Raw genomic sequence first — 22643 nt, forward strand, 5'->3', positions numbered from 1 at the left:
GAAGGTTACCATACTATCGGGCCGCTCGTGTGCCAAGGATAGATATATAGATATATATATACTCTTACCCCCATGCTCTGGAGTAACTTTCGTGTACATATTAAACGTAGACTTCAAACCGTCTAGTGTAACTCAAATTGTGAACCATTAGGAATGACGTCATCAGTGGGGTGCCAGCTCCGCAGCTGTCTCCATTGTGCTGTGCGACCGGCAACTATTGTTATTGAAAACGAGGCAGCTTATATTTTATTTGAAAAAAATATGTTGTTGCATTACCAGTTTTATTATCTACAATATTTTATAGTACACCCTGTAGGAAACAAACGTCCTATGGGATTTTGGGCTAATTTCCTATAAAACACTGTATAGGACCAATAGAAAATTTCTGCTACTCAGTCCATCTGGATTTAGTGGTATTTTAGGTAATTAAAAATCGTCGTATTATATTGTCATCTTATAAATCGCATACAATTTACACAGAGTTTTACGTGTATATAAATAGTTTATTAATAATTCCTTGAGGTAGAGATTTATCTACAGGTTCACTCAAAAAGCCTTTAAGTATAAAATGATAAAGCCAGCAGTTACATTTGATATCAACATACACCCGAGATTTATAAAGTCTTTTATTCTGTTAAAATGTACTTAAAATGTACTTAACTTCTTTGAAAATTATTTGTTTTTGCTTGCTCTCTGAAATGTTTTATAACGGTCCCATTAAAACCTTTTCCTTCGGAACATCTCTGCTCTACTCAAAATCTAAAGCAAATGGTAAATCTTTTAGTTCCTCTCCAAGACGTTTTTCAAACTCCAGATTTTGCTCTGTCGTGAAAAAATTCTTCCAGTTCCCTACAGTACCTAATAAAATAAAGAATTCTGAAGTTGCATGAAGAATAGAATTAGATTCCATAATAACTGATACAAGATAGATTGCAAACATGTATTTTTTCGTAATCATTTTCATACGTTTCAATATGAAAATATGTGATGTAAAAGAGATGCATCAGGCAATAAAGATATGACACAATGTACAAGTTTATGAGTCGTGCCATGGATATTTTGGTAGCATGTACACGTATGTTTTTCAGTTTAAAAAATAGCTTCAGAATGATAAATATTATGTTTTTTTTATGGATATAACACGTGAAAGCAGTAATATTTTCCAATTTTTGAACTTTTTTAAACTTACCGTTTCGGTAAAACAATTCATACTTTTGTCTTTTTCTGACCTTATTTTTCTTCATGTTAGCAAAAGAACATTTTATGGCTAAACTCTGGTAAAACGATTCTTCACGTTTGAATCCGATAAACTGAGCTATTTTCCGAACTTCAGATAAAGGTTCCTGAAATATTTAATGATAATGCATGTATTAGCCTTATGGTCCTTACTAAAAGTTAAATCACTGAACAAACCAAAATACATAAAAAAATTTTGGTGATCACATCAGTGGTGTTACGTTTTCAATAACTTTTTTGAGCTTTTTTGTGCTTTCAACTCAAATCAAACCACATTATTTTGATTCGGGCACTTTTAATACATCTTCAGTATAATTATATTACGTTTAAACAGAAAGTCCTGGTTTTACTGTTTATGTGATTCTTAATTGCAAGGAAACATCAGCAATACATAACGGGTCAACTTTATAGATCCACATTTAATGACATATCAATGAATCGTCATCACATCGTAACTAAGGTCGATGAGCCACTGTTACAACTGAACGACAGAATGCAACCCAACAAAGATGCATGTAAAACTACTAACGTTATACCTGTCATTTGGAAATTACTACGAGTCGTAGCTAACGACACCCGCCCGTTTACGTACCTTCACGAGGTTCTCATACTTCACGATAAGAAAGTTTGGTTTATCTTTCATGACAGCTAACCAGTCTTTTACGTGATCGATCCACCTACCATAGCCCGCTGCAAAAATATCATACATAATAAGGTGTACATTGTGTTACGTCATCTACAATATCTGAAAAAGAGAGCTTGTGAGTTTCAGAGAGAGAGAGAAAAAGAGAGAGTGAGAGGGAGAGAGAGAGTTAGTTGGGGTTGGGTCGCCATGCATGAACTTACCATGACCGCGGTAAACCAACTCCAGAAAGTCTTCAAACACTCCTTTAAACCCACTTAAATTCTTTCTGTGAAAGTAATAAGACACGAAGACGTCTTTGGGGTTCCGTATGAGATATAAAAACTTGGAAACGTTTCTTGCTTCTGTGGAGAAGAATCTGGAAATACGAACGATATGAATATAGTGGAAATTCTGCACCAAAATACCTGATAGAGTCTTTTCAATTCGTTGCTTATAGTACTACAACAAATAGTGACTGAAATGTTTTAAACTACCAAAAGTAAAACCATTATAAGTTTGTTCCTCTACGCTAAACACGTGATTCAATAAACGATTTGTGAATAAAAAACGTCAGAGATGGCTCTTTGTTACTTCTTTCATTTAAGCTTTCTTAACAAATGTGTCAATACCCACGTCTAGCGGTCATCGGTCATACGGAAAAAAACATTGAAATACAATCACCTTGGAGGCACGTGCGTATTCAGAACACGCGGTGACGCCATATTGTCCACGTGATCGGGTAGCACCAACTCTGGGCACATGGCTCTCTCCTTCTCCGTTGGGTTCATCTTGAGGGTGTTTCTAACTAGCATTGATACTATTTCCCAGAGAAAATGTGTTCCTGTATTCAGTACAGAGAAAAAACAGAAAAATTATCATTGCATTGCAGTTAATTGAAAATTCTAGCAGACTTCGTTTCATCATTTTTTGCTAAAACATGAAACAATAGGCGCGTTGAGCAAGTTCATTGTGACATTTTCTCTCATTTGATGTATTAAAACAATAAAAACAAAACAAATAAAAGGATACTTTAAAGTATTATCAATAAGGGTAATAACCAACCATATTGTTCGGCCCGTGATAGGGTCATATCGAGACAGGGCACTTTGACAGGTTTCTCGATTGCGCGAATGATGCAGCTTTCGGCAGGTACAATTATGCCTAGCCACTACTACATATTGCCCGGCCTGTGTTAGGACAGTTGCCATACACATAGGCCTACTTGCATGGTGCCATTTGGAAAATTTATCTAAAAAATATACGAAACCCCTCTTTGATCTATGTTTTCATAAACTAGCGTTGTACTTTGTAGCCGTTTTAGAGTAATTACCTGATCATGTCGACAGCCAAGCCTTACTAAACATACATACATATCCGCTTACCAGCACTTCAAGCTAAAAATGGCCGGACAGCTTAGTTCCCTTTGCGCATTTACGTCACGATTGTGTCAGGTTGTACAACACAATCGGAGTATCCGGAAAGGTATATAAGCTTATTGCACATGCATCCCCTTTGAAAGTATACGCCCCTTGTAAGCGAAATACAAATGCGATTGTCCTATGGCTGAAAGTGCAGGAGTGACAGAAATGGTAGTCCTAGGAATGAAAGTCCGGGGTTCATAATAATGAGTACAGGTTAGGGTCAGTGGGAGAATAGTGGTTACTATATGGGATGAATGGTACCTGTGCAAAGTAATGTACAGCGGACTACGGTTCCTAGCGGACTAATATATATCCTTTCACACAGGCCATGCGGCAAGACGGGGTATAATGATCAATTAACACTTGTACATTTCTACTTCTTCTAACAATATTTACCAAATAGATACTACAATATAATCTGAAAAGCACATGGTGAAAGCCAATTGTTTTCAGCTTTCGCCATTTTATATCAAGACAACCTCGACCTCCAAGCAAGGTAATAACATGATTCATAAAAAGATACAGTGTTATTTTTTCTTTCTTTTTAGCTTTCGACATCAATAATATAAGTAATGCTAATGATATGCAGGCTCGTTGCCTGAGGCTGGGTAGCACAATTTCCCTGTTAAGTGTGGTTCACCTGTTGTTGCCCTTATGACCAGTGCGTGGGCACGGCTGTAACTAGGTAGATGACAGCTATTAGATACGGTAGCTGCTAACCAAAGAACTATGTTTAAGTTGCTAGTCTTAGTAAGGGGAGACATGTCAGGATTTTTTTAATCAGAACGGTGTAGTCGTTTCATTATCTTTATGAAATAAGTTAACACAATTCAGCGAAAGGGGGCAACTCAAACTTAACACAGAAAAGGTCGCTGAAGTTTTTGCTTTCGAAGTCTTTCTTTTTAGTCGTTTTGCATTGTTTGCAGAACCACGGCTATCGACATTTACTTCTAGAAAACCCAGCGTGTGAGAGTCGGACACGCAAATATTGGGTTGCGTTTGCTAAGGCTTTGAGTTAGCAGGTGAAAACGTGATCGCAAATAGCTATGGATAGCTTTGCTTGCAAGCGGTCGCTATTTGCGATGCTTTCGAGTTATAGAGCCCAAGCCTGGATACGCCTCACCTGATTTGGGATAGTTGATCAACCACACGTCATCCACTCTGGCTTCTGGGGGCTTGCTCAGATAGGCATTCATGTGGACGATAATATCCTTGTATTCGACGGGGAAAGTGAAGTTGCGATATTTGACCAGTCTTTGTCCAAAACCTCGAGAACTTTTATATTCGACAACTTCTCTCCTTGGTCTATGGAGATAGCCCGATATAGGCATTTTCGGCAGCTCTGGATATAGCTGAGAAAAGAGTAGACAAGTGAGCGAGGCTAATGCAGGAATCCATAGTAGTCGCCTGTGCAACTGCATTGCAATACTTCCTTCCTCGTGCTTGGAGTCCACTTTACCTTGCTTCCGCTTATGTCACTGTCATCCAACCGAAGTTCTGCTTGTTTTAGATAAAGTAGGATGCGGGAACGACCTGCTTTTTATTATACATGCATGACTCGTGGTTGATAACTGAGGAGACTGGACCCTGACCTTCACCTTGAATTGAGCTTGACATCTGGCGGTGGTATATTCATTATCCACGGTGAGTTAACAAATGACGATCTGCGTTAAGCGTTCGTGTGTCATGTGGGTTAAGAAGTAAGTACCGTTTTTGAATTATACTTTATTCTATTACATGTAGATAGAATTTTTTCACGAATACAATTTGCTTGGGTCTTTTTTAGTTTCATCATAATTGATCGTCATGAAATATTGATGTTAAACTAAAATTAAATAAATTAGTTTTTAAAACTGCGTCGTTTTGCTGCGTAAGTTGTTTTTTATAAATTTAATTAATATGTTGAAATAATTAATATGGAATTAAGATTCCACATTATTTTGAGGAATTGTGACCAGCAATATGCTGTGGATTTATTTTTGAACGTCCCACTCAATACTACAACTATTTGCATGTGGAGATGAAAAGATCCAGATTTATTTTCCGCATGGACATGATCCACCACACCTGGGTCTTCTGATCTCGGTATCACGGTGCTATTTACACTTCCTTTATCTTTTATCTGGTCAAGCTTTAATATTTTATGCTAGAGGGTTTCTTATTTATAAATTGTCATTATTTCCTTTTTGTAGCAATAGAAGCACTTAACGCAAGAGAGACTTTGAAGAGCAGACCACTGAACCTTAAAGTTTGTGTACAGAGGCCACAGAAGTACCTATGATGAGTTGCTAAAGGCCATGTCACACCTAGCGTAAAGAGATGTGTAGGGATATAATGTAGGTGAAATCGATTATATGCACATATCTGAGCGTATAAAACCACCCTTTTTCTGGAGAGTGAAAAGGCACGTATAAAGCAGCATGACCAATGTGTCAAAAAAGGAATATTTAGTGTTTTGTTATTTGTGCCATGCTGAATTATATGTTATTTTATCTATGGATGAATACGAGTGCTTATATTAAAATGGACGGTCACATAGTTGCGGTTAGAGGTTTAAACGTCCACAAACCGGTGAGAAATTGTGCCACTTGAACGGTGCTGCAAAGGGTGAAGTTGATCCAGAATTTGTTTTTGCACAAAAGTTAGATTGCATTTGTGCGGCTGAATGTTTTATAAAAGAAAGCAACTTTTTGTTTCATTAACTCGTGTACTTTATGAGCACTAACGTAGGACATAGGAAATAACCGTTGTTGTTTGACAGCGTAATGTATTTCATAAAACACTGATATTTTCGATTTCATTTCAGAAAGAAACGTTACTGGGTCTGAGACCGTGAGTCCGGGGTCATACTGCACGAGGGCTCTCACACACCTTACAGATCAAGATGATACACTTAAATACCCTGTTATCATTTGCAGATAAACTCCTCTGTTATCTTATGTCGGCGCCGACAACGCTCTCATCGAACAACGTGAATTGAAGTACAATAAGGGGACCAAACCACAGTCTACTGTACATATCTGGACCCAAGAATGACCTGGTGTTGCCATGGCTTTTTGAATGGCACTTATTCTCGGAAAACAAGGTCGATCAAATGCATTGTATGTAATTAGTTTCAATATGATTACTTTATTTGTCCCCAAGTAGAACGACCTGATGTTATTTTGGCAGAGTCAATGGCTTTTTATCTCCGAAAAGAAGATCGATGACATGCAGTGTGTGTAATTAGTTCACATACAATTACTTAGAAGTGGCCACTAATGTATATATCTCATATAAACGTCCAGAGCACCACAAAGTCCACTACAGAAACAGAAAATAACATGGGTTTGATAAAAGGAGACAGTGATCAGTTAAAACTTTTATTTTTGGGAGATTCCAAATTGTCAGATTGGTTAAACGCGTATCAAATCAAACTTTGTCCTAAAAAAATTAATCATACAAAGATATATTGAATGAATACCCGGTCCGGAAGGCGTGAAGGAGAACCAACAAGCTAGAGCACCCCCATGGTGAACTACTGACCTTTCTGTATTCAAAACGGGAAGGTTGAAGGTTCCGAAACAAGACCATGCGGCGATTAAACAGCACGGTATGGATTGGCATTTGTCTTATATTATGTGCTGTTGTACTTATACACCGTGCGGTAAATTTAAGGGCCTATTGTGAAACACGTGGTCACGGGAATGCAGTACAAATGCCAAAAGCTCCACAAATTGGAGAGAAATTGTGCAAGATGAACACTGCTGCCAAGAATGAAGGTGATCTTTTTTCAATTTCGATATTGGTTTATCAGACCCCGTTTTCACAAATAATAATAATAATAATAATAATAATAATAATAATAATAATAATAATTAAGTCAGGTTCACTGGCTAACATCTTTGTTACCAATTTTACATGGTAACATGTAAGAACATCTACCCCTATCAGGAACAGTTTTGATTCACTCTCATGGACACATGCACACATCATAATCAACCTCTATTCAAGATTTTTTTGTAAAGCGGGAGTCAGTTGATTGTTAACATTGTCCAAAACAACAGTGCCCAAAGACGTTTTCAATTACATGAACCTTATTTTTATCTCCGTTGTCTGACAACGAAACGCATTTCATAAGATGCCGACATTTTCTTTTTTCAGATTCGGAAAGAACATATAGAATCCTATGTTGGATATTGACAGACCCAGATGACTTGGACAATAGAACCATTCATGTTAAAAACACATGGACACAGAAATGTGATATTCGCTTATTCATGAGCTCAGCAGAAAATAAAACTTTCCCTACGATTGGGCTAAATGTAAGCAGCGGCAAAAAGCATATTGCAGCCAAGTCAAAAGCGGCATGGACGTACATTTACAATAATTTTGCCGAGAAAGCAGATTATTTCATGAAAGCTGATCCGGATACGTACGTAATCGTAGATAATTTACGATATTACCTTTCTCATCACGACCCAACAGTAGCGGAATATTTTGGTCATTCCATGAAATTAAAGCAGCACAACTTTACTTTTATGAGCGGAGGGTCTGGACTCGTGATCTCCAGAGAAGCTCTTCGACTTCTAGTCACAAAGGCTTTCCAATTACGACCCACCTGTATTCCTGACGGCGTAGGTGAGGGCAGGATCCTGTCGTTTTTAAGTATGGCAACATTTGTTAAAATGGTAGTAGCACAAATACCCTTGTGTGAATGATTATATCCCTTTCAGTTTCACAAATGTTGCCATAACATTATCTCAAATGAAATAAATCAAATCATGTTACATTTACCAAATACAATTTTGCTCAGTATGTTCACTGTGTCACTTGAAGGGATAATAACTCTTCGTTTTGGCCCAAAAAATGAATTTTCCTGGAGTAAACAACAATTTTCTCATACTTACCAATGGTTAATGAATCCATTTTTACATTCAAATTTAGTCCCTGAATTTTTTTCTAAAAAGTTTGGTTTTTTGTTAAAATCTCTTAAGAGATTATAACAGAGTATAGCCATCAATGGAGGTCACGTGGTCTAAAGACAAGCTCAGATATCAGAATAATAGCTATAACTGCCATTTTTGTGGTAAAACAGAATATATTATATTTCTATGAGTTATTTACAATGTTTTTTTGTGAAATATAGACCTCATACGAAGAGTTATTATCCCTTTAATGTTAAAGATATTTCATTTAGGTTCTTACATTATGCATGAGGACAGGTATTGACGCTTTCGGATTGTGCACGGTAAGACCTACTCTTATGACATTGCTGCCGTCTTTGACTAGGTTCACGCTTTTTTTTATCTCAGGGGAAGACTGGAAGACTGCTCAGTGCCTTTCCAAGGTTGGAGCTAAAGCTGTCAATACTAGTGATGAATTTGGCAGAGAGAGGTTTTTACTCTATAGACCGGAAATACACATCCTGGGCCTCTACCCGCCGTGGTTTTATGAGAAAGATCAGAACAACGCTAGACGGGTACTGCGACAATTAATTTATCTTAGAACATTGGTTTTGACGAATTCAAACGTGTCAAAAAAAAAAAAAAAACATTATTTTACACTAAAACCAAAGGCAATATTATATTAACGATTTAATGCAATTTTAATAATACCTATTTAGAGCATGTATTCGGTCAAAAAATAAAACCACGGGGTTATTTCCTCTAATTATTTTTCAGGGAATAAACTGCTGTAGCGACTTTCCTATAGCATTCCACTACATACGTCCACTGGAGATGTACGTGTTCGACTATCTTTTGAACCGTGTTCAGGTCATGAGGACAAACTAGGATACACGAAAGTTATTCAAAAAGACAAGTGCACGCTGTGCTACGCCGCGCTACGTTTTAAAAAAATTCGATCGTATGACATTCTTTTTCGTTCTGTGAGAATGAAATGATTTTTGCCAAGTAATAACTCTACTGTGCAGTCATGTGTCCATCATGAATTTAGTGTTCGTGTAGTGACCAGTGAAGAAGACAGCGCGGCAACGGTGACTGGGGGACGTTGATAATAACACTGTTCGTGCTTACATGACCTCGTGGTGGTCTTGCTAACTCAAATCACGCTCACTTAAGCGTCTGGTCAGAACAAGAGGTCTACACTTAAATGCCCCGTTATCTTTTGCAGATAAATTCCTCTGTTATTTTATGTCGGCGCCGACAAAGCTCTCATCAAACAACGTGAAATAAAAGTTAAAGGGTCCAATTAAGCCACACTATATATATCGGGTCCCAAGAATGACCTGATGTTATCATGGCCTTTTGAACGGCATTTGTTATCTGAATATAGTGTCGGTCATTTAAATATGACCCAATTAACTTGATGAACATACACAGAGAAATAACATCAATTTACAAATGAATAGTTTAAATGAGTACTAATGTTCATATCTCAAATGAACGTCAAAAACACCATTTATTACATTAATTACATTCATTATAGCATCAGGAAACGACAGGCCTGATAAAAGGAGATACAGGTCAATTTTGACTTATTTTTGGGAAGTCCAAAATTGTCAGAATGGTCAGATGAGAGTCAATTATATCTTTCCAAACCCTGCAGAATTAATTATTCAAGGTGTGACGGAGAACCCACGAGCTGGAGCACACTATTGTCCTCCATTGATTGTTCTGTGCTCAATAGAAAAAGTTTAGAAATACCAAAACAAAACTATGGGGCGATTCAGCAAAATGGTGTGGATTGGCCGTTTTTCCATATTATGTGCTTTACTACTGGTACATCGTTTTGTGAACATGAGTATCCATGCTGAAATATACGGTGACACCGATACTGGTAGAATGCTGAAAGATCCACGAACTGAAGAGAAATCGCACAATATGAGTTTTGCTGCCAAAGGAGGTAATCTTTTTTAATTATTTATATTTATTTATTTATTTTGTTAGTTATAGTTTATATAAGGTTTATGTCGTCTTTAATGTCAATGGTCCTTTTTAATTACTTAAGTTTACTTGTACGTATTTCATAAAATTTGATATGCTTTATTTTATTGCAGTAGGAAATTTTAGTCTGCATATCTGTAGATTTGGCAGTTTTTGTTGCTTTATTTTCCTAAACAGGCTTACCCAACTACCAGACTCGGCACCGAATTATACCGAAATTACCGGTAGATCGGACCATTCTACCCGATTTCAAGGTGTGCGTCAGCATGCATTTCACAGTATCATACCCCGGTGTGGCGTGTACCGCTCGGAGCGTGAACCATCCGTTCTGCTCATGCGCACAAAGCGCAGGCAAATCTCATGTGGCCATATCAACACTCTAGGGATTTTTTCAATCCCTAGTCCTATTAAAATTTCATCCATGTATAGATAATATGTATTAGAGTCTCGTACATATTACATTTCAGTTTAAATTGTCTTATTATCACTTTTACTTAACAATGTTCATGTAAGTCACCATTCCACGTACAAATTGGACTTAGCGATTTTACGCAGTGGTGATTCCATGACCCAGGAGGGTAGGCCTATAATGGGAGTTTACCCTCTCTGTTATATGAGATCGAATTAAGAACCGATTGTGATCACAATCCGTCTCCTTACTTTACACCTGCTTCATTCCCGTCTGCATACAACAGAAAAACTAGGTTATAATTAGCATTTATGTTCTTTTCTACCTACTTCTTTCAAACACGCATAGAAATGCAATTTCCCAACAAATAAAATACTTTCTTGTCCCTTTTGCAATCTATAACCATAACGCTGGTGTTTCTGCCTCTGAACCTGTTTCATACCTAGACAATTTTGATGAATGTGCGCGCAGTAAAAGACTGTGCTTGTTTTAGTAATGTGCACATCTTCCGCAGTTACGACACATTGATTTGATAGCCATAAATAAAATGATGCATTAGAATTTGTTATACAACACTCTGTGCATCATTTAGAGTTTAAAACGCTTTTTAACGAGCATCACAGGGAATTTGCCAAACCAGGCCATACACCAGTAAGCTATTTTTAGATCCAATTATATCAAAAGAGGAAATATAAGACTAACATGAACAAGAGCAATGTGGAGAATTGGGAACATTGTATGTTTTGTCAATTGCGTTATACTGTGTGCTAACTTGTATCTATGGATGCGCACTTGTATTCAAATAGGCGGTCACATAGATACAGTCAGGATGTTTAAACCTTCACAAACCGGAGAGAAATTGCGCCATAGGAGCGATGCTGTAAAGGAACAAGGTGACACAGACAATTTTTTTGATTGCATTTAAGCGGTTGGATGTTAAAATATGTGGATAAAAACTAATTTAATATGCATTAACTGCGGGGTAGGGCGTTTTTGAAATAGGCCTACCTACGTTTATCTCTGCTGTCTTGCAACAAAATGAGCTTCATAAATTCATAAATTGGCATTTTTTCATTTTATTTCAGAAGCAAAATATAGGATCCTTTGCTGGATATTGACAGACCCAGATGATTTGGACAACAGAACGATTCACGTCAAAAATACTTGGACACAAAAATGTGACATTCGCTTATTTATGAGCTCCGCAGAAAACAAAACCTTCCCTACGATTGGACTAAATGCTAGCAGTGGCAGACAGCATATTGCAGCCAAGTCAAAAGCGGCTTGGACGTACATTCACAACAATTTTGCCGAGCAAGCAGATTAGGCTATTTCATGAAAGCTGATCCAGATACTTATGTAATCGTAGAAAACTTACGAAAGTACCTTTCTCATCGCGATCCCACAGTAGCGGAATATATCGGCCATTCTTTGAAATTAAAACGGCACAACTTCACGTACATGAGCGGAGGATCGGGAATTGTACTTTCCAGAGAAGCTCTTCGACTTCTAGTTACAAAAGCTTTCCCACTACGACCCACCTGTATTCCTGACGGTGAAGGTGAGGGTATGCCCTTGTTATTTCCAAGAATGGCAACATTTGGGAGAACAACTTGGTTAACTCCCCCCCCCCCCACCACCACCATTTGTTTCACAAACGTTACTATTAAATAATTCTAAAAAGATTAAAATATTGACTTTTTGCTATTTACAACCGACTTTACTGTCTCAATTCTTACAAAAGTGCGCAATACCGAGTCTCAGTGATACCCATCTGCATTGTTCTTACTGTACACTAATTGACGTGTTGCGAAACATGTTTGACATACTGTCACTGTCATGTTTCATCAATATCTAATATGTTTAAAGTACTGATGTTATCGTTGCGAAAGGATATTCTTTGAAAATTGCTGGCATCTATGACTTACTTCACGGATATTTTTTACTTTATTTTAGGCGAAGACTGGAAGACTGCTCAGTGCCTTTCCAAGGTTGGAGCTAAAGCTGTCAATACCAGTGATGGATTTGGTAGAGAGCGGTTTTTACTTTATAGACCGGAAATACACATCCTGGGCCTCTACCCGCCGTGGTTTTATGAGAAAAATCAGAACATCGCTAAGCAGGTATTGGGGCAATTATTACACTTTATAACCTTGGTTTTGACATCTAGTCAAACACGAGTCATCAAAAATGTTATTGTACAATTAAACCAAGGCAATGTTCATAAATGAAAATGATCAAATACAAACTGAAAATCTTTCAGACCGTTAGCTTACGGCAACCTGGACGTAGTAGCCTTCATCTGCCTGATGTGAGATGTGGTTACTCACTGACCGCTAGGTGGTGTATAGCGGCTACGACCCTCCAGGTTGGCCGTAAGCTAACGGTCTGAAAGATTTTCGGCTTGTGTTTGATAATTTTCATTTATGATGCAACTACCAAACTAATGAACATTTTTGCTCAAAGGCACTGTTATTTCAACGATTTAAATGCAATTTTAATAATGACTATTTAGGGCATATATTTGGTCAAAAAACATTCACAGGTTTATTTGATCTTACTTTTCAGGGAATAAACTGCTGTAGTGACTTTCCTATAGCATTCCACTACATAAACCCCTTGGAGATGTATGTGTTCGACTATCTTTTGAACCGTGTACAAGTCATGAGGACGAACTAGGATACGTGACGATTATTACAAATGAAAAGTGCACGCCGTTTGTACGTTTGAAGATTTCTTCTTTTGTTTCTTTATTTTGGATCAGTTTCTGATAGTTTTTCTGTGGCCATTTTAATCGTTTGCTTTCTTGCGAACTTGGAGCGGCTTTTGTGGAAATCACTTTTACCGTGTTTCTGTCGTGGTAATTCAGACAATATTCCTTTTGTAACTAGAAAGGCACTCAGAGAGCGCGGATTGACGTCAAGCACCCTGCCATGGTGAATTGCGGTAGTTGAGAAGACACCCATTGTTCAATGTCAAGGCAATGATGAGGGAACCTTTAAAATTCTTATATCCAGTGAGTAATGTGGATCACTTCTCACCACCATATTCTAATTACTTAGAAGCCCATTTGTGGCATATCCAGTGAATTCCATCAAAATCCATGTAAACTTTATCGAGTTAACCTGGTGACAAACAAACGACGCCAGAGGCGTTTGTCAATTATCCCAGTTTTGGGTCAATAAATCCTCGAGACGACCCCACCCAAAGTCATTGCAAAATACTGTCAAAGTGAATACAACAGAAAAACAACCGAAAAATCATTCCGTCAGACGGCGGCAACAGACGACGGCTGCGACTTTAACACACCGCAAGGTTTTATTTTCAACTAATTGGACAGAGGCCCAGATTTACGGGTGTTTATTAGATGGAGAAGTACATGTATTTTAGTTCCCCGTCGAATTGTAATTCCAATAAGAATGAGCCTTTGAACATTGCAAGAGGCATTATATGGCTTCAGGAGCATCTGACTAGATCATTTCCAAATTATGCATAAAGGTTTTGATTGCGTTTTAAGTTTGGGGTACATAGACGAAAGCTTGGTGATGCTAAAACAAAGGTTTGCTGGAAAAGGGTGGTATTGTTTACTGGATAATATGCTTCAAATTCTTACATTATGCAAAAAAGCAAACAATTCAACCGTTTCTGTAAGTTTCAAGCATAGAATTTTTTGCCATATGAACACTTGAGCGGAAACTTTAGAATTCTCTTCTTTGCCAAGTTAAGATCATGATTTCTTTAAAGAAGTACAGTTTTAATGTGAACTGCTGCAACATTTTACAAGTCTGTCGTGTGACATTCTTTTTAGTTCTGCGAGAATAAAATTGGATTTACTATCAAGTGATAACTCTACTGTGCAGTTATGTGTATCATCCTGTGTATCATTATGTTAATGTAGTGACCAGTGAGGAAAACAGCGTTGCATCGGTAATTGGTATTTATCGGAAGTTGGTAATTAACAGTGTTCGTGCTTACTTAATTGACCTCGTGGTGGACCTGCTATCTCAAATCGCGCTCACTAAAAGCGTCTGGTCAGAACAAGAGGTCTACACTTAAATGCACCGTTATCTTTTGCAGATAAACTCCTCTGTTATCTTATGACAGTGCCGACAACGATCTCATCGAACTACGTGAAATAAAAGTTAAGTAAGGGGGTCCATTTAAGCCACACTATACATATCTGGTTTCAAGAATGACCTGATGTTATCATGGCCTTTTGAACGGCATTTGTTATCTGAATATAGTGTCGGTCATTTAAATATGATCCAACCAACTTGATAAACATACATAGAGAAATAACATCAATTTACAATGAATACTTCAAAATGAGTACTAATGTTCATATCTCAAATGAACGTCAAAAACACCATTAATTACATTAATTACATTCATTATAGCATCAGGAAACGACAGGCCTGATAAAAGGAGATACAGGTCAATTTTGACTTATTTTTGGGAAGTCCAAAATTGTCAGAATGGTCAGATGAGAGTCAATTATATCTTTCCAAACCCTGTAGAATTAATTATTCAAGGTGTGACGGAGAACCCACGAGCTGGAGCACACTATTGTCCTCCATTGATTGTTCTGTGCTCAATAGAAAAAGTGTAGAAATACCAAAACAAAGCTATGGGGCGATTCAGCAAAATGGTGTGGATTGGCTGTTTTTCCATATTATGTGCTTTACTACTGGTACATTGTTTTGTGAACATGAGTATCTATGCTGAAATACACGGTGACACCGATACTGGTAGATTGCCGAAAGATCCACGAACTGAAGAGAAATCGCACAATATGAGTTTTGCTGCCAAAGGAGACGGTAACCTTTTTTGCCGATTATAGTTTATATAAGGTTTATGTTGTCTACAATGTCAGTGGTCGTTTTTAATTACTGAAGTTCGCTCGTTTGCCTCTCAACGAAATGCATTTCGTAAAATTTGGTATGTTTTATTTCATTTCAGAAAGAAACTTTAATCTGCTTGTCTGTAGGTTTGGCAATTGGTGTTTTATTATCCTAAACTGCTAAAGCTAATTTGACACATTTGTGTCCTTTCATTCATCTCGATGCGTGCCTCTTCCTTGTTGACATTTACCTAGATGCAGGTGCAATGAGCATAGCATGCCTTTCACCAACTTTAAGATGCTTGTGCTTGTGACTGTCTTTGGTTTTTATATCGCTTTTCTCAACAAAGCTTTTACCGTAATGCTCTATGGATATTTTTCCATAACTAGCCCTATTTCAATTCCACCATGCATAGACAATGTGCGCACAGTAAAAGATTTAGTAACGCGCACATCTTCCTGTGTTACGACACATTGATTTGCCTTAATGGTAGCCATAGTTAGAAACTGTTATGCAGCACTTTTTGCATCATTTGGAGGTTAAAACGCTTTTTAACGAACAACAAAGGTGGTTTGTCAACCCAGGCAAAATACCAATAAGCTGCTTTTAGATCAAATTATATCAAAGGAGGAAATATTAGACTTACATGAACAAGAGCAATGTGGAGAATAAGGAACATTGTATGTTTTGTCAATTTCGCCATATTGTGTGCTAACGTGTATCTATGGATGAACACTTGTGTTCAAATGGATGGTAACATAGATACAGTCAGGATATTTGAACCTCCACAAACCGGAGAGAAATTGCGCCACAAGAGCGATGCTGCAAAGGAACAAGGTGACCTAGATACACTTTTTGATTGCGTTTAAGCGGTTGAACGATAAAATATAGAATAAAAACCAATTTAATATGCATTTACTGGCGTTTTGAAATATCTCCGTTTATCTCTGCTGTCTAGCAACAATATGAACTTCATAATGAATTTGCATTTTTTTTTTCATTTAATTTCAGAAGCAAAATATAGGATCCTTTGTTGGATATTGACAGACCCAGATGATTTGGACAATAGAACGATTCATGTCAAAAATACATGGACACAAAAGTGTGATATTCGCTTATTCATGAGCTCCAAAGAGAACAAAAGCTTTCCTACGATTGGACTAAATGTTAGCAGCGGCAGAGAGCATATTTCAGCTAAGTCAAAAGCGGCTTGGACGTACGTCCACAACAATTTTGCCGAGCAAGCAGAATATTTCATTAAAGCTGATCCAGATACTTATGTAATCGTAGAAAACTTACGAAAGTACCTTTCTCATCGCGATCCAACAGTAGCGGAATATATCGGCCATACTTTGAAATTAAAACGGCACAACTTCACGTACATGAGCGGAGGATCGGGAATTGTACTTTCCAGAGAAGCTCTTCGACTTCTAGTCACAAAAGCTTTCCCACTACGACCCACCTGTATTCCTGACGGTGAAGGTGAGGGTATGCCCTTGTTATTTCCAAGAATGGCAACATTTGGGATAACAACTTGGTTAATCCCCCCCCCCACCATTTGTTTCACAAACGTTACTATTAAATAATTCTAAAAAGATTAAAATATTGCCTTTTTGCTATTTACAACCCAATTTACTGTCTCACTTCTTACAAAGGTTCTTACAATACCGAGTTTCATCTGCATTGTTCTTACTGTGCACTAAAGCCTAGGTCCCAACTACGTTTTGGACGCACGGTTTTTAGGTTCCTTGCGTCCGGCTAGGACGTAGCTAGATCGCACGTAGCGGCTGTTGATCATGTCGAAAAGTTTCTACGCGCTGTTTGCGTCCTCCAATAGTCGCACGATGGATGTGCTCCTCACGCACGCACTCCCTCGTTTTCCCCATTTTTTGGCCGTAGACCGCACATAGCAGCCCGTATGTTCGGTTTGGACCTAGGCTTAACTGACGTGTTTCGAAACATGTTTGACATACTGTCACTGTCATGTCTCATCAATATGTATAATTAAAGTACTGACGTTATCGTTGCGAAATGATATTCTTTGAATATTGTTGGCATTTAAGACTTACTTCACGGATATTTTTCACTTTATCTCAGGCGAGGACTGGAAGACTGCTCAGTGCCTTTCCATGGTTGGAGCTAAAGCTGTCAATACCAGTGATGAATTTGGTAGAGAGAGGTTTTTACTCTATAGACCGGAAATACACATCCTGGGCCTCTACCCGCCGTGGTTTTATGAGAAAGATCAGAACAACGCTAGACGGGTACTGGGACAATTATTCCACTTTATAACCTCGGTTTTGATAGAGTCAAACACAAGTCAACAAAGATTTTATTGTACAATTAAATCAAAGGCAATGTTCATAATTGAAAGTTATCAAACGCCAGCCGAAAATTTTTCATGCCATTAGCTTACGGTCAACCTAGACGTAGTAGCTTTCATCAGACTGACGTGAGCAGAGGTTGACACTCACTGACAGCTAAGAGGTTTATACAGTCAATGACTGTCAACAACTGCTCTCATCAGTCTGGTGAAGGCCTCGTCCAGGTTGACCGTAAGGTAACGGTATGAAAGTATTTATGATTCAACTACCAAACTAATGAACATTTTTGCTCAAAGGAACTGTTATTTTAACGATTTAAATGCAACTTTAATAATGACTATTTAGGGATATATATTTGGTCAAAAAACATTCACAGGTTTATTTTATCTTACTTTTCAGGGAATAAACTGCTGTAGTGACTTTCCTATAGCATTCCACTACATAAACCCCTTGGAGATGTATGTGTTCGACTATCTTTTGAACCGTGTACACGTTATGAGGACGAACTAGGATAGGTGACGATTATTACAAACTGAAAAGTGCATGCCGTCGGTAATTTTGATGATTTCTTCGTTTGATTTTTCTTTTTTTATTCGGATCAGTTTCTGATAGTTTTTCTGTGGCCATTTTAAATGTTTGGTTTCTTGCAAACTTGGAGCAGCTTTTATGGAAATCACTTTTGCCGTGTCTCTGTCGTGGTAATTCAGACAAGATTTCTTTTGTATCTAGAAAGGCAGTCAGAGAGCGCGGACCGACGCAAAAGCCAATGATGAAGAATGCTTTAAAATTCTTGTAACCAGTGGGTGATGTGGATCACTTCTCACCACCATATTCTAATCACTTAGAAGCCCATTCGTGACATATCCAGTAAATTCCATCAAAATCCATGTAAAATTTATCGAGTTATCCTGGTGACAAACAAACACAAACGACGCCAAAGGCATTTGTCAATTATCCCAGTTTTGGCTCAGTAAATCCCCGAGACGACCCCACCCAAAGTCATTATTTGCAAAATATTGTCAAAATGAATACAACAGAAAAGCAACCGCCAGACGGCGGCAACAGGCGACGGCTGCGACTTCAACGCACCGAAAGTTTTTTATTTTCACCTAATTGGAAAGAGGGCAGGGTTTACAGGTGCTTACTAGATGCAGGAGTATCTTAGTTCCGCGTCGAATGGTAATTCCAATACGAATGATCCTTTGAACGTTCCAGGAGGCTTTATGGCATCAGGATCATCTCACTGATTATTTACAAATTATGCATAAAGGTTTTGATTGCATTTAATTTGGGGGTACATAAACGAAAGCTTGATGATGCTGGAATATACATGTAGGGAATATCGTTTACTGGATAATACGCCGCAAAATCTTACATGAATGTAAAAAAAGCAAACAACTCAAATGTTTCTGTAAGTTTCAAGTATATGCTTTTTGCCATTTGAATACTTTTAGCGGAAACTTTGAAATTCTCTGCATTGCCAAGATCATGATTTCTTCAAAGAAATAGTTTTAATGTTAACTGTTGCAACATAATACAAGCATGAGACCGGGGAGGCCCCCCTCTCTCTCAGCGGATTCCGAAAGTTGACATAAAAACTGATAATTTTCAATTCTTGCTTTTGTTAAAAAGTGAATACTACAAGCTCATTTTTTCCACAAATAGCTCATTTTCTTAAATGATTCCATTAGAACCATCTGAGATAGCTGAATTTGGAGTAGTGATGTCAGAAATGATCGAGTACGGTGCAGCAAACGACTAAAACTTTCTTTGCGGTTATTTCCCCATTTATATTCTATATTCTCTTTAATGTTTTGCAAGAATAAAATAAAATGGGAAATGAAAATTGATTCAAACGTGTTTAATTTTTTTTATATTTTAAAAGTAGCGAAAGTAATCTTTGAGTATGTTAACCACTAGATAACACTCATAACACGGTTGCTTTTGAGATAAATGGTTGTTCAGTTTAGTTTTATTTGTAAGCAAACATGAGAAAAACGCATGGTCAAGTGCGGTATACAAGGTTTCGTGAGGTTGCCACTGAAGAGCTCAGGCTGAAGATTTCCCATGATAAACGGAATGCATCGAGTTTGCCACCTTAACAAAATCACGACAAAAAATCCACCATAAAGGTTATATTTATTATCAGTTAATGTTGTTTGCTTGATCAATGATTTACAAAATAGCATCTCAGTTAATTTTCATATTTCTTAATGAAGATCAGTTGTTGCGTTCACTTTCACTTTCATATTTGCTGTCGTAAAAACTTTTTAATAAAAACAGACATCCCCCACTTGGATACACTACAATAACTAGGTGCACGATCTAAAAACACTACAAAACATATAATACATGCATAAATATTATATAATATCATCATAGAATAAGGAATAATGTACATGTACTATAGTAATATGTATAATAATTAAAACGACTTACATAGTGTATAAAGTGGCCAGCGAATAACATATAAAAGACTACAGTACAAGTACAGTTTATGTTCCACAGAATTGTAGAGGGCGCTCTGGTCCTCTGGCAGTGCTAGGCTTTTTAGACTACATATATGTACACAACTCCACAGAAATATTAATTAATTCAACAGAGTTACTTTAAAGCACGAAAAATATTTTGGCCTGTGTCGTTCTGTCCTCTCACTCACCAAATCATGTTCAAAGATACTTGTAACTGTTATAAATGTGAATTTTCCTATACATCTCATTGGAATATCATATTCAAATCAATTACAAGTACTCCAATAATATGGCCTTCTTTATTACTCTTTTCTTAATGGTAATTTTTACTGACATCTTTTTGTTTATAGCAGGAGTTGACAGGCATCCCACTTTCCCAACTTAACTCTTCTTACTCTTTGAACATTTTCATTTTCTAAAGCTTCCAATAAAACTGAGCATTAAAGTTAATAAAATCATTAAACAAACTTCTGTTAAAGCATTTGGCAGATTTTTTACAATTGCCCCAAGTCATTGCAAGTTATATAATTGTTATCTTCAATCCAATTGTTTAGAATTGACATGATACATTGTTCAAATCATTCTCTCCACACCTCCACTGTGGTGAAAATATTGCCAAAGTATAAATATGTTGGCATTCATGCAAGACTACCATGTAACTAACAAGAACAAAAAGCAAATCCAATGGAATGCCCAACAATACTTAAATCAAGAAAAACACACATATTAGGATACCCAGACTTCAGATAAAGGGGACAAAAAATTGAGATATTTTCTCCCTCAGCAGTTAAAATCTATCATTTATGTTACTGGATTTCTATGCAATTAGCACCATTCTATAAGTGAATATAAAACCCATCACTTTCTTTAAAATGCAAGCAACAAATAGGAATAAAGAAACAGATGAAAGTGAAAAACCAGCAAATCTCGAAATATGCTCACACACTAAATGTTGGCATGAGAGGCTTTTTTTTAAATGCAGACAAATCATTCTCCTAGTGTAGTATCCCCCTTGAATGGTTTGGTTGATAAGTCTTACAAAAATCTAAAGTCAAAGCCCAAACCTTACAGCAAAAGTGAAATGCAGACAATTGTCTTTTGAGAAGATAACAAACGGGCTTTATATAAGTATAACAATTGAGTTTACAAACTTTAAAAATGCAACAATAATTGTTTGACAGATTCTGAATGGCTTGCGTTATGTGCAAACTTCAATAACTAAGACTAAAATAGTTTACCCTTCCCAAGTCTCGGAAAAAAAGTAAAAATTTACAAACTGCTTAATGGAGGCAACCATTTCTAGTTAAAGTCCACCCCCAACCCCCACCCCAAAATCTCTCCCCTTAAAAAAAGCAGGTGCTGTAAGTTACACAAACAACCAACAAATGGTTGACAATAATATCTTTGAGGTAATTTTTGGATATTTTGCAAATTGGGACTCTGAAGATCCCCCCTCCCCAATACTTTATCCTTCATATATATATATATATATATATATATATATATATGTATCAGTGTCCCTTCTGATAGGTCCTCTGTTAAACTGAAGCTCAAACTATCGCCTGCCCTGCGCTCCAGATTCCAGCTTGGGCCGTTTAAAGCAGCCATCTGGCAAGACGTCCTTAATCTGCTGAATATTCTCTACTTGTTCTCGTAGGTGTATAAGATCCAGAGTATACTGTTCCATTTGCTGCAGCTGAATTAATTGAGCTTTTGAAAGTTCTTTTAATTTCTTATCAATTTCAGCTTCCAACAGTGCTTTATCTGCTTCAGCTAGATTTTTCTCCAGAATATCCAAACGTGAAGTGTCAATCATTTCTAAATTAGCTGTAATAACAAAAACATTGTATTAAGGTGGAATGTCAGTAAAATGTATGGCAACTTAAACAAACAAACATGATATGTTCAATGTGAACACTAACAACTATGTATCACACAACCAGAGAACAAAATAATCATTCATTTTAGTTTCATAAAGGGCAATGGAGAGGTTCAGACAGATCATTTTTTTAACATAAAAAATCTGTTAACTGACAAATAATACAGAATAATGCCATTGCCCTTAACTATACCATCACAAAATCAGATTTAAAGTGACACAAAGCTCTCTACTAAATGAGGTTGTTGTGCAAAGACTTTGTAAGTCCATGCTTGGTGAGTAAATAGCGAGTCTCACTGACCTTCTGAAGACTTCCCAATCATCAGTAATTAAGACTTACCTAATTCTGACAGAATGTCGTTAACATCTTTTAGTGCTTTTCCCACTTTGTCTGAAGATTCCTGAGCACTGGCTTTGGCTCTATCTGCCTTTCTAAGAGCCTGAAAAAGTTTACAACAATGATAAGGAAACTGTTCATTAGTACAGATATCAAGGGAAAAGGGCAAGTAATAATTGCAAATAGGAAGTATTATAATTATTGGTATTTCTT

The 22643-nt window shown here is 37.2% G+C and overlaps 4 protein-coding genes and 1 pseudogene across 7 annotated transcripts in view; 3 read left to right on the forward strand and 2 right to left on the reverse strand.

The window, feature by feature from the left end:
• Window positions 1-482: 482 nt before the first annotated feature.
• On the reverse strand, window positions 483-4703 carry LOC106175170 (sulfotransferase 1C2). Its single transcript, XM_013557037.2, has 6 exons — window positions 4406-4703; window positions 2543-2702; window positions 2083-2237; window positions 1829-1926; window positions 1190-1343; window positions 483-858 (listed from the first exon to the last, which is right to left on the reverse strand). Exons 1-6 carry the CDS (start codon window positions 4701-4703, stop codon window positions 749-751), a joined length of 975 nt encoding a protein of 324 aa, XP_013412491.2. The 3' UTR covers window positions 483-748.
• Window positions 4704-4754: 51 nt separating this feature from the next.
• Window positions 4755-10128, forward strand: LOC106175171 (glycoprotein-N-acetylgalactosamine 3-beta-galactosyltransferase 1). Its single transcript, XM_087009720.1, has 6 exons — window positions 4755-4926; window positions 5475-5618; window positions 6089-7043; window positions 7426-7902; window positions 8577-8743; window positions 8946-10128. Exons 3-6 carry the CDS (start codon window positions 6854-6856, stop codon window positions 9054-9056), a joined length of 945 nt encoding a protein of 314 aa, XP_086865846.1. The 5' UTR covers window positions 4755-4926; window positions 5475-5618; window positions 6089-6853; the 3' UTR covers window positions 9057-10128.
• Window positions 9942-14430, forward strand: LOC112042278 (glycoprotein-N-acetylgalactosamine 3-beta-galactosyltransferase 1-like; annotated as a pseudogene). Its single transcript, XR_015333614.1, has 5 exons — window positions 9942-10128; window positions 11385-11471; window positions 11664-12139; window positions 12535-12701; window positions 13147-14430. The product of XR_015333614.1 is annotated as a glycoprotein-N-acetylgalactosamine 3-beta-galactosyltransferase 1-like (transcript).
• Window positions 14431-14574: 144 nt separating this feature from the next.
• Window positions 14575-19593, forward strand: LOC106175172 (glycoprotein-N-acetylgalactosamine 3-beta-galactosyltransferase 1). Of its 3 annotated transcripts, none has more exons than XM_087009722.1 (5): window positions 14575-15395; window positions 15538-16256; window positions 16431-16901; window positions 17517-17683; window positions 18143-19593. In XM_087009722.1, the coding sequence occupies exons 2-5, from the start codon at window positions 16079-16081 to the stop codon at window positions 18251-18253; spliced, it is 927 nt and encodes a 308-aa protein (XP_086865848.1). In that variant the 5' UTR covers window positions 14575-15395; window positions 15538-16078; the 3' UTR covers window positions 18254-19593. The 3 variants fall into 3 exon arrangements, with proteins under 3 accessions (XP_086865848.1, XP_086865847.1, XP_013412496.2); XM_087009721.1 differs by lacking the exon at window positions 15538-16256 and having other exon boundaries at window positions 14902-15395; window positions 18143-18295; window positions 18473-19593; XM_013557042.2 differs by lacking the exon at window positions 15538-16256 and having other exon boundaries at window positions 14909-15395.
• A 272-nt stretch (window positions 19594-19865) lies between these two features.
• The window catches only part of LOC106175158 (laminin subunit gamma-1), a 47239-nt gene continuing 44461 nt past the window's right edge, over window positions 19866-22643 (reverse strand). The window contains exons 26-27 of the mRNA XM_087009717.1: window positions 22434-22533; window positions 19866-22041 (exon numbers count right to left, since the gene is read on the reverse strand). Coding sequence (XP_086865843.1) covers window positions 21770-22041; window positions 22434-22533 — 372 coding nt within the window. The 3' untranslated portion in view covers window positions 19866-21769. The remainder of the gene's footprint in view (window positions 22042-22433; window positions 22534-22643) is intronic.

Source organism: Lingula anatina, chromosome 3 (assembly GCF_051362555.1).
Source record: "Lingula anatina isolate TDL-2025a chromosome 3, LinAna3.0, whole genome shotgun sequence".
Lineage (NCBI taxonomy): Eukaryota > Metazoa > Brachiopoda > Lingulata > Lingulida > Lingulidae > Lingula > Lingula anatina.

Bases quoted from the DNA above. Each gene is read 5' to 3' on its own strand.
- LOC106175170 (XM_013557037.2), bottom strand. From the start codon at position 4,703: ATGCAGTTGCACAGGCGACTACTATGGATTCCTGCATTAGCCTCGCTC. The intron at 2,703-4,405 runs GTGAGGCGTATC...TACTGAATACAG, and splicing joins GATCAACTATCCCAAATCAG to GAACACATTTTCTCTGGGAA. The intron at 1,927-2,082 runs GTAAGTTCATGC...ATATTTTTGCAG, and splicing joins GTTGGTTTACCGCGGTCATG to CGGGCTATGGTAGGTGGATC.
- LOC106175171 (XM_087009720.1), top strand. From the start codon at position 6,854: ATGCGGCGATTAAACAGCACGGTATGGATTGGCATTTGTCTTATATTA. The intron at 7,903-8,576 runs GTGAGGGCAGGA...TTTTTATCTCAG, and splicing joins CTGTATTCCTGACGGCGTAG to GGGAAGACTGGAAGACTGCT. The intron at 8,744-8,945 runs GTACTGCGACAA...ATTATTTTTCAG, and splicing joins ATCAGAACAACGCTAGACGG to GGAATAAACTGCTGTAGCGA.
- LOC106175172 (XM_087009721.1), top strand. From the start codon at position 15,206: ATGGGGCGATTCAGCAAAATGGTGTGGATTGGCTGTTTTTCCATATTA. The intron at 15,396-16,430 runs GTAACCTTTTTT...ATTTAATTTCAG, and splicing joins TTTTGCTGCCAAAGGAGACG to AAGCAAAATATAGGATCCTT. The intron at 17,684-18,142 runs GTACTGGGACAA...CTTACTTTTCAG, and splicing joins ATCAGAACAACGCTAGACGG to GGAATAAACTGCTGTAGTGA.